The 15,628-nt window shown below is 57.7% G+C and overlaps 1 protein-coding gene across 12 annotated transcripts; it reads left to right on the forward strand.

The window, feature by feature from the left end:
* Positions 1–1,545: 1,545 nt before the first annotated feature.
* Positions 1,546–15,064, forward strand: TPM2 (tropomyosin 2). 12 transcript variants are annotated; one of them, XM_068176331.1, is made up of 9 exons: positions 1,546–1,756; positions 2,630–2,755; positions 8,855–8,988; positions 10,025–10,142; positions 10,263–10,333; positions 11,096–11,171; positions 11,303–11,365; positions 11,703–11,772; positions 13,528–13,894. In XM_068176331.1, the coding sequence occupies exons 1-9, from the start codon at positions 1,643–1,645 to the stop codon at positions 13,605–13,607; spliced, it is 852 nt and encodes a 283-aa protein (XP_068032432.1). In that variant the 5' UTR covers positions 1,546–1,642; the 3' UTR covers positions 13,608–13,894. The 12 variants fall into 12 exon arrangements, with proteins under 12 accessions (XP_068032432.1, XP_068032430.1, XP_068032429.1 ...); XM_068176329.1 differs by lacking the exon at positions 13,528–13,894 and adding an exon at positions 12,079–12,304 and having other exon boundaries at positions 1,548–1,756; XM_068176328.1 differs by lacking the exon at positions 13,528–13,894 and adding an exon at positions 14,757–15,064 and having other exon boundaries at positions 1,550–1,756.
* The last annotated feature ends 564 nt before the right edge of the window (positions 15,065–15,628 follow it).

Consider the following 15,628-nt stretch of genomic DNA (forward strand, 5'->3'; position numbering starts at 1 on the left):
ACAATTATTCTCTCCCAGGAATGATGGGAGATGAATCTTCCCCCTCCCCTCAGAAGCCGCACGCTAGCAGTTACAGACTCTCCTTGTCCAAATATGTGCCTAATTTATCAGTACTAATAGCTTCTCTCCAGAGTGCAGCAGAGGCTCTTCTGCTTTCCCCATGGAGCCAGCAGCCTGTTGGTGCTTGACTGCTCCCACCCCTCCTATGCCCTCCACCATCCGGGCCTGAGGGCTCCTAAAAGGCACTTTCTCCAGCTGTCAAAAACTTTTTGTTCCTCTCTTCTTGGAGCACTGGTGCCAAGAAGTTACGTCAAGCAAGGGCTGGCTGCAGCCCAGGGGCAATGGGCTGGGGGAGACTGTGCACCCCTCCTATCCTCATCCCATCCCAGCCTTCCACGCGTGCCACAGGGCTCCCATGGCCCCTCCACCAGCTCCTTCCAGCCCCCGCCCCCCCCAGCCCACCCTGCAGCTGGGAATGTGCCAGAAGCATTTATGATCGTTATTAAAGTACAGGTTATTTTTGGAGGAGCTGGGATTTGAAGGGTTTGCATTTTTTTTGCCTGTGGAATACAGCTTATTTAGAGCAGAAAGATGAAGAGGGGCAGTGAGCTGCCTGTATGCCCTGTGTCACTCTAAAATGCCATTCTATGGGCTATGCATGTGACAGGTGTCCTTGTGGGTGCCAGGGACAGGGGCACCAAGGTGCAAGACAGAAGGAAGGTGGGTGCCCAGAAGTCTGCACAGAGCTCTGGCCCTCCTGCCCCACCAGCAGCTGGATGGGAAAGTCAGGGGCTCTGCTCACTTCTGTCCTGGGGGATTTTCCTCATGTGGGCAATGCCAGCCAAACGTGTCCCTTACTGCAGTCACAGCCTGTGTCCCCTACACTTCTGTGCCAGTCCGTTGGTGTTCCCAAGTGCCATGCCAGCCCTTGAGGCATCCCCAAGCCAGTGCCAGCAAGCAGGGTCCCTCAGGCCCCAGGGTGCTGTGACAAGGCATGTGGTGTACCTAGGGCACTAGCCTGAGGACAGCTCTAACTGGGGCCAGTGCCACCGGGGTACCCGTACTCAGTGCCCCAGGATGTCCCCTGCCCGGTGCCATTGGGGTACCCCTAGCACAGTGCTACGGAGTGTCCCTAATCCAGTATCACAGGGGTACCACCACAGCGTTGCCCGGGGGTGTCAATCACCCAGCGCCACCAGGCTACGCATAGCACAGTATCCCGGGGGCATCTCTTGCCCAGTACCATCGGATTGTCCCTAGAGCCGTGACCCGGGGTGTCCCTCGCCCTGTTCCCCGGTGGGTGCCGGGCGCCAGGGCTGCGGCGATGCCCGCCGGGGGGCCGCCCCCCCGTCCCGCTCGGTGCGAGGGCCGGTGGCGAGCCAGTCCCTAGAAGGTGCTGGCGGGCGGCGGGGGAGGTACCGGGGCAGCCCCCGCCCGGCACGGCCCCTCCCCAGCTTTTAGGCAGCTCGGCGGGGCGGGGAACGCAGTGCCGGTGCTCCCTCCGCTCCCGGTGCTCCCTCCGCTCCCGGTGCTCCCTCCGCTCCCGGTGCTCCCGGTGCTCCCTCCGCTCCCGGTGCTCCCGCCGCTCCCGGTTCTCCCGTCCCTCGGCCGCCCCGCGCCTCGCCGCCGATACCCCGCCACCATGGAGGCCATCAAAAAGAAGATGCAGATGCTGAAATTGGACAAGGAGAATGCCATCGACCGCGCCGAGCAAGCGGAGGCTGATAAGAAGCAAGCGGAGGATCGCTGCAAGCAGGTGCGTGTCCCACGGGCTTCCCCGGCATTACCTGGGTACCCATCCACTCTAGCGGTGTCTAGCCCCAGAACCCTGTTCTTCTGGAAGTCCAGCGTGGGGACCCTCCACCCTAGGGTTGTCCAGTCCTGCAAACCCTGTCCTGCTGAGTGCCCAGCCCTGGGGATTCCATCCCACTGATTGTCCAGCCTGGGGACACTGCACTCTCTAGGATCACACAATCCCCATACCGATCTCCCCACACTGGTTCTCCAACCTGGAGTCCCCTGTCCTAAGCATGTCCTGGCCCAAGGACCTTGCCCCACTGGGTGTTCTGCCTGTGGATGCCAGCTCTAGGGATTGACAGCCCTTAAGACCTTCCCTCTCTGCGACCATGTCCCCAGGGACGTCACCCCATGTGGATCCAGGAACCAACACTTCAGTCTCTTTCCCCTGACCCCTTACACTGCTCCCCTCAAACATGTTTTATCTCAGTGGGACACCCCAGTTCCACCTCCCTATCCCCATGCCAGGGAGACCCCTGGGGACTGCGTGCTCCCACCGCAACCACAAAGAGATGGGAACACAGATTGGTGTCCCCCAGAGCTGTATCCCCCAGTCAGGAGCTCTCCAGTCCCCTATACAGGGAAGGAGACCACCAGCCCCTTACCTCCACCAGGCTCAGGGATGATGGGGGTCCAGGAAGCTGCTGTACACCAAGAACCCCCCAAGGACCCATAGACCCAAAGCTGTCAGAGGACATGTCCATGTCCATCTTTTCCTGCTGTGCCCCACACAGGCTGGGTGTCCCCAGGCGGAGAATGGGAGGACAGATCCTCTTCCAGCCTTGCAGACACTGCCATCTCCCCTGACCCTCACCCTTTTTCCTTTCCCCAGCTGGAGGAGGAACAGCAGGGCCTACAGAAGAAGCTGAAGGGCACTGAGGATGAGGTGGAGAAGTACTCCGAGTCTGTCAAGGACGCCCAGGAGAAGCTGGAGCAGGCGGAGAAGAAAGCTACAGATGTAAGTAGGCATGCCAGCAGCTCCTCCCTTGCACAGGCTCTGGACCTCGGCGGGCGGGGGGGGGGGGTTAAAGGAAGAGGGGGCCCTTATATGGAAAGCGTCCGAGGGGAAGACTGTCAGGATCCCATTCCTTCGATGTTGACACTGAACCAGGCTGATGGGTCCTGTGTGGGGTGCGAGGCTCAGGCCAGCTGTGGTGAGCAGTGCTGGTTGCTGGTCCTGTCTTGGACTTTGTGGGTAGCTTACAGCCTGGCTCCCCAAAGCTAAAGGGGACAAGTGTCCCAAGCTGTGTCACAAGTCCCGAGGCACACACCTCCTCAATGCTTGTAGGAAAAACTGTGGTGCTTGCTAACTGTGGCAATTCAGAGAAACAGAAAAATCTCTTGCTGTGGTTAGCTGCTGAGTGCTGGCTGCAAGGAAGAATGCTTGGGGTGTATGGAAGGGGATTTGGGTGGATTTGGGGTCCAGTGTGCTACTTTGTACCCTGAGAAGGGCAAGGCCAGGAAGAGTTTTATTTAGTGCTATGACTGATGTGTCTCCTGGGAAATAGATCCCTCTGCGGAGATGTTAGGAAGGTGTTGAAATTGGCTTGTGCCTGGCCAGGATGAAGGATGGAACAGCTGTGTGCGGCCACGGGGCCGCTTGGGAATGGGGTATAACGACCTGTGGTGCCACACAGGGTATTTGACACCCTATAAATAAATACTCCTTTTGATAGCCAGCCCCTCTTTGATGAAAATTAACCCTGGAAACTGGAGGAGAAGCTAAAGGAGAGCCATCTGGAGCACAGCCAGCAGGGCATGGCCAGGCTTTTCAGGATTGAGAACAAAAAATTCAATCCCAGCTGGTTTATAGAGCTAAATGGGGGAGATGTTTCAAATCTCTGAGGCCACCGCCAAGGACAGGGGTGAGTGGACAAGGACAAGCAATAGCAACACCAGTCCTGTGGCAGCCCAGAGCCCCTGGGCAACAGCCAGGGGTCTCCTCAGACCTCTTTGCTGATCCTACAGATGACTCTCCTTTAAAACATTGAGAATCATCTGGAGGGGCACATTCAACCTAGCATGGGGCAGGCATGTCAAGCTGGGCAAGGTGGCGGCTGTTGATTTAATTGGTTCTGTGCTGGTCTGGGACAGGGCAAACTCAGTGTGGCTGAGAGTGGATGTGACGTTCCCAGTGCAGGGCTCAGAGGAAGGGGCAAAAAGTGGTGCTGGGCAGATGTCAGCTGTGGGGTGTAGAGTGGTTTTCTGCTGGCAGTAGGCTGTGTGATGACATCCTGGGCAGGGACAGTGTTTCCCTGCTCTTGGTCCACAGCAGTTAGGCAAATCTGTGGGCTTCAGCATGGAGAGTCCCAGAAGATATAGTGGATGGGAGCCACTGGGGAAGAGCCAGAGCAGGAGCCATGGTGAAGGAGCACTGTCAGGCTGGAGGTTGGCTGCATCACAACCAGGGCTCCATCACCAGCACAGCCCTCCCAGGTCCATGCCAAAGCCTGGACAGGCTGCGCCATGTGTGGGGCTCTGGGAGTCACTCCACGCCAGGGACCTGAATGTGCTGACAGCTCTAAGTGCCAGGGCTGCTGTCACCTCCTCCCTGGTGCGAGGTGCAGCAGAGCTCCTGCTTCCAGCAGAGGAAGCGTTGGGTGGATCCCCAGAGCACACTCACCCAGGCACCCCCATGTCCTCCCTGGCTGCCAGGACAGTGGTTGCCTGTGAGCACAGAGTGTCCCAATTCCTCAGACGACTCGGGCTCATACCAGCGATCCAGGCAGCCTCCTGCTCTTGGCAAAAATGTCAACGCCTTAAAAGAATAAACACCCACCTCAGTATGGCCCTGCCCCGCTACTGGCACCGGATGCCGGGGCACGAAAGCCATGGGGACTGCACTAAAGAGTGCAAATACTTTGCCCCAGGCACTTGGAGAGGCGTCAGATAGTGCACAGAACAGGGAATGCCTGACTCTTGATCAGTAACTCCACAGAGCTTCCCAGCAGCTCTGCGAGCCCACTGTGGTCCGAGAACCTCTCGCCACCAGGAGGGACAGCGCATGTTGCCCAGGTCAGGATGGGCAAGGGCTGCTGGAAACGGTGCAGCTGGCACAGCAGGTTTAGACCAGAACAGCCCTCTCCATCGCCCTGCGTGGCCAGCACTGGCCTGTCCCCAGCCACCCCGGAGGGGCCTTAGGGAAACTGCTGTTCCCAGGCCACGATCCCAAAAGCTTCACCGTGTTCCCGCCCCAGCTGCTTTCCCCGGCCAAGACTTTGCTCTTATTTGGCGATTCCCTGAGCTGGTGGGAGGGAACTGGACTCTGCTGGGAAGTGACTGCATCTCGGGGTGGGGCCACCGCAGGAGACACCTAGCCTGGCTACTAGGGGATCAGGGTGGCTGCCCCCTAACCTGTCCCCCTTCTGCCTGCAGCTGGCTCGTCCCTGCCCCACTGCTGCCAGGAACCCTTTTTTCTGCTCTGTGCTCCCATGTCCTAGCTTGTGCATTACTGACATCCAGGCCTCAGAGCGGGAAGAGGCAGGACTAGCTAGGCCCACGGCCAAGCCCAAGGATGTGTGCTCCCAGGGGACCCACAGTGTCACCTCTTCCGCTGCCTCTTGGCAAGGGGACATGGATCTGCAGGGTGCAGATAGCAGTGGGGCTGAGTCAACCCCTGGACCCCTGGCCCTGGAGCTGATGCCAGCTGGTGAGGTCAGCCTGGGAACTGGCATTCCTGGAGGCAGGTGTGAAGTGCAGCCAGGGAGCTGTCAGTACATCTTAAGGGAGGATTGAGTGCCAGCAGCTCCAACAACTTCTGATGGATCAAGACATGTGCCTCAGCCAGGATGGGGAGCCAGGAGTGGAGGTTTGACCTCCCCCATGAGTCACAGTCCCCAAGGCAGGAGGTGCCAGGGTCTCCATGGGCCCCATGAGTCTCTGTGGGGCTGCAGGACACAGTGGTGAGCAGATACCAAGGGACTGAACGTGATGGTTGCTGGGCACCTGGCTGCAGCCCACGTACACCCAGAGGATGCCCAGGAGCAGGCTCTGCTCATGCCTCTTACTGACTTACCATAACGAAAAAGTCCACAACCCTCCTTAGCTCTGCAGCAATGTCTGGGGAGGGCAGCACTCGGGGAGCACACATGGGTACATTGCTCCTGTGGCCATGGGGGCTCACACAGGACAGGCTCCAGCACTCACAGACTCCATGGACTGCTGGAAAAGAGTCTGTTTCCCTGGGGTCCTGTCCATTGCTCTGGAGGATTTCAGTGTGACTGTGCTCCCCTACCTGGAGGGCAGCATGCATCCTGGGCACGGAGAGAAGTGTGTGCCCTGCCTTGGGGCCACTGTGTGCCCTCTCTGGGGTACCATGTACCCCTTCAGGGGACTATGCATCTGCCTGGGACCATGTGTGCTGACCTCGGGTGGGGGTACAGTGTACCCTGCCCAGAGGCAACTGTGCATCTTGCCTTGGCTGGGATGTGGAAACAGTGACCAAAGCCTGGGGAGGACACGCACCCTGCCCGGGGGCACCCGCTGTCCTGTTTGGGATGAGGGGCAATGTGCATCCCTCCCGGCGTGGGAACTCTCTCCTGCCGTGGGTGAGCACCGCATGCCCAGCCTGGGGGTGCGGCGGAGCAGGTCGGCAGCAGTAGCAGGAGCAGGAGCAGCAGCAGCAGGAGGAGGAGGAGGAGGAGGAGGAGGAGCAGGAAGGGATGGAGGCAGGGCGGGCGGCGGGAGCGGCCGCTGCCTGAGCGCTTCCTGCCCGAGCCGGGCGGATCCCACAAAGGGCTCGGCGGTGTGGCCTCCCCGCCGGCAGCCCCCGCCATGGCCAGCGCCAGCTCCATCGATGCCGTCAAGAAGAAGATCCAAAGCCTGCAGCAGGTGGCCGACGAGGCGGAGGAGCGCGCCGAGCACCTGCAGCGGGAGGCCGATGCCGAGCGGCAGGCCCGGGAGCGGGTAAGGGCCGCTGGAATGGGAAGAGGGAGGGCGGGGGTCACCCCGGCAGCTCCTCGGGATCCCCTGCCGGCTCCGGCCCCGCTGCCGGCATCGCTTCCGGCGGGCCGGCCCCGGCCCCTCTGAGCCCCGGTAGCCGGGCTGGCTGCTGCCGCGGCGCAGGAGCGCCGGGAGGTTCCCGGGGAGCCGCGGGGAGCTGCCACCCAGCCCCCGAGAGCCTCGGGGCACTCCCTGCCTGCGGGCGGTCTCCGCCAGCCGCCTCTCTCCTCCGTCGGTCGGGCGAGGGAAGATGCTGCGTGCAGCGGGGCTCCCCAGGGCTTCCCGGCTGGCCGGGCGCTGGGAGCGGGCAGCGGCCAGCCCTGCCTTGGGATCGGGTGCCTCCTGGGAACGGATCTCTTCCTTCAGAGGCCGACGTGCACAGCTCAGAATCCCACGCCCAGGCTCTTGTCTGGCTTCCAGCGGACTCTGCCGTTCGGGCCGCAGAGCTTTAGCTCCAGCCTGTCCCTTCGTGGGGGCAAGCCACCCCTTCACACTGCCTCAGGCCAAAATTTCCATTTTGGCAGCGGGATGGTATGCCCAAGCTGCAGTTTTTTCCTGGTTTGCCTTTGTAGTTGTTGGAGCTTTCTGTTTTCTTCCCTTCTTTCTGTTTCCTATGCCCACTCATTCAACATTCTCACCATATCAGGAGCGGCAGAGCTGGGTGCGGTACCCGGGTTGTTGTCACTCGGGCTGTGTGTGGAGGAAATGGCCCCTTCCTGCAGCCTCAGATCGGGTTCCCTGGTCACTGGGAGCTGCCGGGGGAGCTCATGTTCCCAAGTGTCCATCCGAGCAGCTCTGACCCACTTTGGGGGTGATTCCCCGGGAAAAAAAATCTACCGACGCAGTGAGGCTGATGCTGCAGGCAGAGCACTGCCCTGTGGGTGCCAACTCCAGTTCCCCATTGGGCGGTCTGGCAAGGGACGATGTCTCTGAGTGTCTGTAGAAAGGGTGATCGTGGGGCAGAGGCGGCTGTGGGGCTGGCAGCCATCTCAAAGAGATGCTGGCTGCCTGTCCCCACCCTGCCAACTCCCCATAGGGGATTGCGGGTGCTCAGTGGGGCCAGGCAGGGTGTCAGCCCCATGCTGCTCCCATAGTCCCTGTGGTTGGCTTGTATTCCCTGGGGCATACCCAGTGCTGGAGTGTGAGGCTAGATGTGTCCAGGCACTGCAGCCAGCCAGTCCTGCTGCAGGCTGTGAATAAGCAGGAGCCTCTGTCTCCTGGGTTGGTGCATGGAGCTGCTGCCCATGGTGAGGTCTTATCGCCACCCATCCCTTGATATTTGGGAGTTTGTCTTCCTCGCACCCTCCTAGTGGGAAGCGGGGCTGAGAGCTGCTGAGGCAGCATTTCCTGACTGTGGCGATGGAGCAGGAGGCCTTTACCAAATGGAAAGAGTGCAAGGCCAGGCATCAACAGGCTGGCGGAGGGCCAGGGCCACTGCTCCTGGCCAACCCCAGCTCCCAGCCCTGTGCATGGAGAGCCTGGGAAAGGGAGGGCTTTGGTCCTGCCAGCCTCATCCTGGCCAGGCGCCAGCCTGCCGAGGGCGACTCGCTCCACTGCCCCCGACACTGTGCTGTACATCAGCTGGGGGGGCTCCGTGCTTGGCTTCAGGCTGTCCTGTTGCACAGGGCCCTGGGGGCTCCTGCAGGAGAAGCTCCCAGCCCACTCCACCGCCTCTGTAAACAGGAAATCCACAAGCAGCTCCGATCTCCTTTTCGGGAGCGAAGCCGCACAGGGCATTCCTCCCCCTTTACTCACTGCTCTGCAAACCCCAAATACCATCCCTGTGACGGCACAGCTGCTATGGCCACCCTGGCCCAGCGAACGTGCCCTGTCCCCCTCCAGGGCGGGAGCTGGAAGTGTGAGGACATGGTGGGGATACACATGGCAAGCTGGCACTGCAAGGCTGGGAGAAGCCAGCATTAAACAGCTACTAGGGATGGAGATAACCCTATAGAGAGGTGAGGAATACATGGTCAGGCATGCCATTCCAGTGAACATGGGCTTGTTGCACAGTGCCAAGGGGCGTTCTGGGTGGTAAACAGGAGTAATTATTGAAAATGTTTTTTTCAATATATGTATTTGACATGGGATGACCGAGGGGTTTCTGTTTCCCCAGGCTGAGGCTGAAGTGGCTTCCCTCAACCGCCGTATCCAGCTGGTAGAGGAGGAGCTGGACCGTGCCCAGGAGCGTCTGGCCACTGCCCTGCAGAAGCTGGAGGAAGCTGAGAAGGCAGCTGATGAGAGCGAGAGGTGGGATGGAGAGGGACAGTGGGAGTGGTATCAGGTCACCATGGTTTGCAGACAGCCCCCTTAGTTTTACAGTGGGGTCCCTCTGAAGTGACCTTATTGGGGTTTCTGTTCCCTTTCCTGCAGACTTCAAAGGGAGAGAGCAAAGCCACAATACAAACAAGTCCCCCAGATACAGACACTCTTATCCAGAGCACATATAAAATCCTGAAAAAATTATCTGATATTTATAAAAACACCAGACTGTAACCAAAGCCAGAAGAAGATAATGAGCATGTTTTATTCCCTGGAGCAGCTTTAGATTCTCAAGGACAAAATAACAGCCCAAGAGGGAACCTCTGTGCTGGTAACTAAGGTCAGATTTGAGCACAAGAGAGCCTCATTCAAAAAGACTTCTACACAGGGTGTATGTTGCCCCATCCTCGGGGCAAGTAGGTTTCCCAGACTGGACCTGTGCAGGCAAGGGCACTCAGGTTGTATGGGAGCGTCCAGATACGTCACAGCGTTCCTGTCAGTTATGTGAGCTCTTCTCTCTATTGGCAAAGATCAGTTTGAGCAACAGCATCTGAGCGAGAGGAGAAGAGTCTGCAGGAGCTCCTTCTGTGGGGGTTTGCTAATCCCTTGTTTGTGAGCATCACCCCAAATGAGAAAGGCTTTGCCACAGGATATTTTCCAGTATTTCCTAATGGGTTCCAGCCTGTCAGGCTGTTTTTGTGGAGGTTGTGGCTGGCTCATCCTGGGCTGGACATCTTTCCCCCCTCAAATATGGATTCAGGACCAGCCTGCTTGAGGGGCACCATAGTCATAGTGCACTCTGGAACATAGCCCGGGGGCCAGCTCCACTGTAATTCTGCACAGGAGCATTTTTGGGGTACTGCTGGTGTGATCCTACTGTGTGCCATCCTCCCCAAGCAATGTCCTGTGTCTCTGAAGCTAGAGGGTGGTGTTTTTAGGGTACAGGATGTACAGATGGGCAGGCAAGATATGCAGATGACACCTTGACCCACAAGCAGTAAAATCTGACATGGTCTTTTCTCAGAGGCATGAAGGTCATCGAAAACAGGGCCATGAAAGATGAAGAGAAGATGGAACTCCAGGAAATGCAGCTGAAGGAGGCGAAGCACATAGCAGAGGAGGCTGACCGCAAATACGAGGAGGTGTGTACCCTATCCCCAGTCCTGACACCCTGGCAGCACCCAGAGCCATCTCCTTATAGCCCTGTGCCCTGGGCTGTGGCAAGCACAGGGCTAACATGGGTCACTTGCTGCCATCAACAGGTTGCCCGCAAGCTGGTCGTTCTTGAGGGAGAGCTGGAGCGCTCAGAGGAGAGGGCAGAGGTGGCAGAGAGGTGAGGGGGGCTCCTGGTGGGCCTGGGAGCCGGGGTCCCATGCAGGGGTCCTACACAGCCCTTGTCCCAAATCATGGCAGACATGGGGATGGGGATGTCTATCCCTGGAAGCAGCAGGGTCTCTCATTGGGGTGGTCTTTGGGATTGCAGGCTGGGGGTAGGGGTGTGCCAACCCACTGGCATCATATCCTTGACCCTGTTCTCTGCTGTTCCCCTCCCGGGGTGCCCCTCTTCCATCCCAGCCGAATGAGACAGTTGGAAGAAGAGCTGCGGACCATGGACCAGTCTCTCAAATCCCTCATTGCCTCAGAGGAAGAGGTACTGGGGCAGGGGCGCGGGGCGATGTGCAGCAGCCCCCTCTCTCTGTCGCTGTTTCTCAAACCATGCGAGCCAGCTCTCTCCTTTCTGCACCACTGTCTCCAGCACCAGCCTGCCCTTGCCTCCCTCTCCAGCAGGTGCAGGCTGGGCACGCTCCTCCATCCCTCCATCCCTGCTTCCCTGGCGGGGCCAGCGAGAGCTTGGCTGGTGGTGATGCACGAGGTATCCGTGCAAGGAAGCACAAGGAATGGATGAACAGATGCGTCCTGGCAGCTCCTGCTCACAGTGGCTCTGCTCCTGGTCCACCTGCACTGAGTTTTCTCCTTTCTCAATTTGTTTTCTCTCTTTCTTTCCTGCTTCTCCATGCCTGTTCTTTCTGCTCCTGCCTCTCTCCTGCCCTCTGGCCCCACTCCCCCCCTCCTGCCGGCTCTGCTTGGGATGTAGTAAATGTGGTGACCTAGAGGAGGAGCTGAAAATTGTCACCAACAACTTGAAGTCCCTGGAGGCCCAGGCTGACAAGGTAGGACCCAGTGAGGCTGCTAGGGTTGGGAAGAATGCATGGAGTCTGGGAATGCTGCAATCTCCTGCTGGGGTGAAGGTCAGCTGGAGGCATGCTTTGGAACTCACAGGTGCTTGTCTCTGTCTCTGCAGTATTCCACCAAGGAGGATAAGTATGAGGAGGAAATCAAGCTTCTAGGGGAAAAGCTGAAGGAGGTAAAAGTTGTAGGGCTGCCACTGAATCAGTGCTTGCTGTCCTGAATGGGTTTTGACCCCATTATGCTTATGTTCTCTCATGGTTTCCTAAATTGCAGCCCAGCATCGTAGCAGGTACCTGGGTCTGGGATGACTTTATGACTTTCATTAGTCTGTTCTGATTTAGGGTGTGAGGCTTTCATGGAGCCTTTGTCACTTCTTGTCCCTTGCCTTTCCCATGGGAGGGCTTCTGGAGAAGGGTACCAGAGATGCAAATGGGGCAGATTTGGAGTGCAGTGTAGCCTGCACCATCCATTGTATTCTGCAACTCACCCTTTCCCTGCTGTGCTTCCTACAGGCTGAGACCCGGGCAGAGTTCGCTGAGAGGTCTGTGGCGAAGCTGGAGAAAACCATTGATGACCTAGAAGGTAAAATGTCCCCACCAGCCCGGTGTCCTTCTTTCTTGGGGTGGCACTGGACACACCATGCCCCTGGTGGGGCTGGACAGTGCTTGGCCAGAGGGAGGGATGGTCAGTTCTGGGAGTGGAGAGGCTGGATGCTGTGGCATCTGGTGTGGGAGCACAGAGCTCCTGGGGTCTGCCCCTGCCCTCAGGTAGGTAATAGAATCACACCCCTGCTGCCATCAGCCCACTGCTCACAGCCACTCTCTCTCTCTCCACCTTGTGTCCTCCACAATATTCCACCATCTGCTTCCTGCCTGCCCTCACCTGCAGATGAAGTGTATGCACAGAAGATGAAGTACAAAGCCATCAGTGAGGAGCTGGACAATGCACTTAATGACATCACCTCCCTCTGAGCCCCATGCTGGACACCAGCACTGCACCTGCTCCCTGCCTGTCTCTCCCCAGCTCAGCTGTTTGCCTGCCTGGCCATCCCACCTCTCTCCCTACCCTCTCTGTCCTCCTCTGTCCTACCTAGCCTGTGCCTGTCCATCAGCTCCTTTGGGATAGGAGCTGACCCGGGGTGTTCCCGCTGTACCCCTCTTTGGGGAGACAAGATGTAGGTGCTTAGAGCTGTTTGTTCAGGGCAGGAGAGCAGCCCCACATACTGACTGGACAATGTAGTTGTAGGCCCATGCCACAGCATTGCCCTGGGGATGAGGACTGTGCCCAGAAGCCCTTTGTTCCAGCAGCTCCCTCCTTGGCTCCCCAGCAGGAGAAGCACTGGGGACCCTGCAGCTCCGGGGCTGGGAGGCCATTCCCCCCCCCCCCCCCCCCCCATATACTTCCAGCAAAGTCCCCTGGTGCTGCTTGCTGGCCCCAGCATGGGGATGACCTGCAATGGGGAAGCGGCACCTCCACTGCCAAAGCTCAGGCCTGGGAGATAGAGGGTTGGATCCAACTGTGCAGACACCTTGTTCCCCGGCAGGCAGGCAACCCTCCCTCCTCCCTCTCCCTTCTTTCCTTTGCACGTTGCTCTTCAGTTTGCATCTCATGACTTTTCTTTTGTGTTCGTTCCCGCTGGTTTAATTAGATATCAATAAAAGTTTAACATTGGTTTCTCCTTTGTTTTCTTCTGCCATTCTATGCCTCATCTCCTGCCTGTCTCATGTGGGTACTGTCAGCAGTGTGGTAGGAGGTGGTTGCATGCAGCTCACAGCCACGGGCCCCCCAGGCTGACTACGGCTAAGACCCAAGTGGCTCCCATGCTGCCAGGCTGAGCTGGATGGAGCAATTGTGCTGACCCCAGCTACCCCCTTGACTCTCGTATGCAGCTTTCCCCATCTCATGCCATCTTCTCCATGAGTCTTTTGGTGTGAAATGCCAGGGTTAGACCTAGTCCTGTCCATTCCCTGTCTCTACTCTCAGACATTCCCTACAAGCAGCAATCTCATCCCTGTCATAGCTCCTGCATCACTTTCCCTTGGTGAAGCTGCTGATGCTACTCTTCAGTAGTGATCTCTTGTAATCCCTAAATTGGTCCTGATCCACCTCCTCCTTTTCACCCTACCGTGTTCCAGAACCCTGTTTCCAAATTGATGGACCTACAGCCTTGTCCCAGCACCAAGACTGGCTGCCTCCTGCCAGTCCAGCTGTATCCCACCACTGGCTGTGTGGCTTGTGGTGTTTCCAGTGAAGGCTTTCAGAAATGCTGTCTCTTTTCACTAACTCACTTTTTTCTCTCTCTTTCCTGTGCTGCGTTGATGTCTCCATTTTCTCTAGAGCGCTCTCAGCAGGAGGCCGAGAAAAACCGTGTTCTCACTAAAGAGCTGCGGGTCATCCTTACTGAACTTAACAACTGAGCTGCCCAGAGCTCCTGGCCCCAGCCCAGCTTCCCTGCCCCATTTTGGCCAGGCTGGCTCCAGGATGGGAGCCCCTCCCCGCTGGGGTGAGGCAGGGTGTGGAGCCTTGCCTTATCCTCATAGGGATAACTACCCTGATTGGGCAGGGCACCCCTCTGGAGATGATCAGTTTTTGTGGGAGAGATATTAAGGGTTTTGGGATGTCCTGGGATGCCCATGTACTGATGGCTGTCCTCTGGCATCATCCTGGCTCTGCTGGGGAGGGATGTGGTGGTTTGTATTGCTGCCTTCCTCCCCTTGCTCTGGAAGTCACTGGGCAGCCTTTTCCTCCTCACTCTGGTCACCCCAAATTGTGCAGGACGGATCACCTCAGGAAGAGGTCCTTGGAGGGTGCTGGGAAGGCTGGGAAAAGAGCTGGGGATCCAGCAGCAACGGCTGCCCCAAACTTGGGACAGGGAAGAGGCTAGCAGGGCACACTGGGAGACGGGGCTGAGTGGACAGCAGTCTTGTTCCACCCCCATCTCTGGGGGAAGCAGGATGCCATTTGGAAGTGAACACCAGAGGGAGGCTGCCTTGGCAGAGCTTATCCTTGTAGCCTTGTTAGCTCTGCTCCTTATCTCTCTGTTGTCCTCTGCCCACTCTCCTGGGCTGTTAGTGGGCTGCTTTCTCACTTCTTTTCTTCACGGAGCACTGCTGAGTCATGCAGCAGGCATTGGTTCTCCGCTTCTGCTGGCCAAGGGTTTGTGCATGTGCCCGCAGCTGGTCAGTGGTGATGGCCCAGTGTCTGGCCAAATAGTGGTACTCGCCAGCAGCACCTGTGCTGCAGAGTGCTCAGCCATGGGCAACAGGGCAACCTGGGAATATGGAAATGCTGAAGAGTGGTAACTGCCTGTCCCAGTGACCAGCCTGACTGGCCTGGCTTCCCTGGCAGATCCCAGAGTGGCTGGACTCATCCCTGCCAGAAATGGGGCTACCTGTGTGGACTATGCTCCACAGGGGATGGCCCATTTGACTGGGGGCCGTTGCTGTACTGAAATGTCCATCTGTGTGTGTGTGTGTGTGCTTGGTGTGGTGTGTGTGGGTCCTGCTGCACCTGGGAACATTTGGGATGTGTCTGTGTGCGTGGCTGGATGTCCCTTGTATTCACAGAGAACCTGGCCAGTGCCAAAGAGGAGAACGTGGGGATACACCAGGTTCTGGACCAGACCTTACTGGAGCTGAACAACCTCTGAGCTGCCCTCGCAAGCCCCTATCCCTTTTCCCTACCCAACACATGCACCCCACTGGCATGCTCAGGATGTGGTCATCAGCTGAACTGCATCTTGGCCAAATCCACACCTCCATTGAGAAGGGAAGCTCAGCAGCCTTGCACTGTTGCTCAAGGGGATCTTGTTTGTGCACAGCCTAACCGGCTCTGTCCTGTCTTTATGTCCAAATATTAAAGCAGTTTGACAAGATGGATGGCTGTGTTTGGTTCTTTGGGTGGGTACAGGTAGTGGGAGAGGAGGTGTGGGTCTCCCTCCCCAGTTCATGCATGGAGGGTCAGCAGGACCTTTGTGGCTGTGGTGGGCTCGGAATGATAACCATGTGGTTTGGACTGTGTTCCCTCATCTTCATCACTTCCTTGGAAAACAGAGGAAACCTCCAGGTCTCAGGCTCAAACTCACCAACCTCTTCAAGTACACAGTGATAAATCATGTCACTGGTGTGTTCCCTTCCAGTCTGCATGCTACTGGCTTGGCAGCTGGGGAAGCCACAAGGTTCTTGACATCTCCATGGAGGGTTCATGTTTATGACAATGAGAAAACACACAAGCACATGATCATGCATGCAGGGTCTTCTCGAGGTATGGGATTAGCTGCTCACACTTTGTACTAGCTGCAATTTCTTTTGCCAGTGACTGAATGCCTGTCTGAGGGACAGCTGCAGAAGCTAGCAAATATTAATGCAGCAAAGTGTTCAGGAAGTTTCTTCCTGGCTTGCTGTATTTTTTCCAACACAAATTGAAGAGTTGCCGGATG

Source organism: Anomalospiza imberbis, chromosome Z (genome assembly GCF_031753505.1).
Source record: "Anomalospiza imberbis isolate Cuckoo-Finch-1a 21T00152 chromosome Z, ASM3175350v1, whole genome shotgun sequence".
NCBI lineage: Eukaryota > Metazoa > Chordata > Aves > Passeriformes > Viduidae > Anomalospiza > Anomalospiza imberbis.

What these genes read in the sequence shown, in the direction of transcription:
- TPM2 (XM_068176329.1), top strand. Translation starts at nt 1,643, where the DNA reads ATGGAGGCCATCAAAAAGAAGATGCAGATGCTGAAATTGGACAAGGAG. An exon ending in CGGAGGATCGCTGCAAGCAG is followed by an intron (nt 1,757 to 2,629) that starts GTGCGTGTCCCA and finishes TCCTTTCCCCAG; the next exon opens with CTGGAGGAGGAACAGCAGGG. An exon ending in AGGGCAGAGGTGGCAGAGAG is followed by an intron (nt 10,334 to 11,095) that starts GTGAGGGGGGCT and finishes CTTGGGATGTAG; the next exon opens with TAAATGTGGTGACCTAGAGG.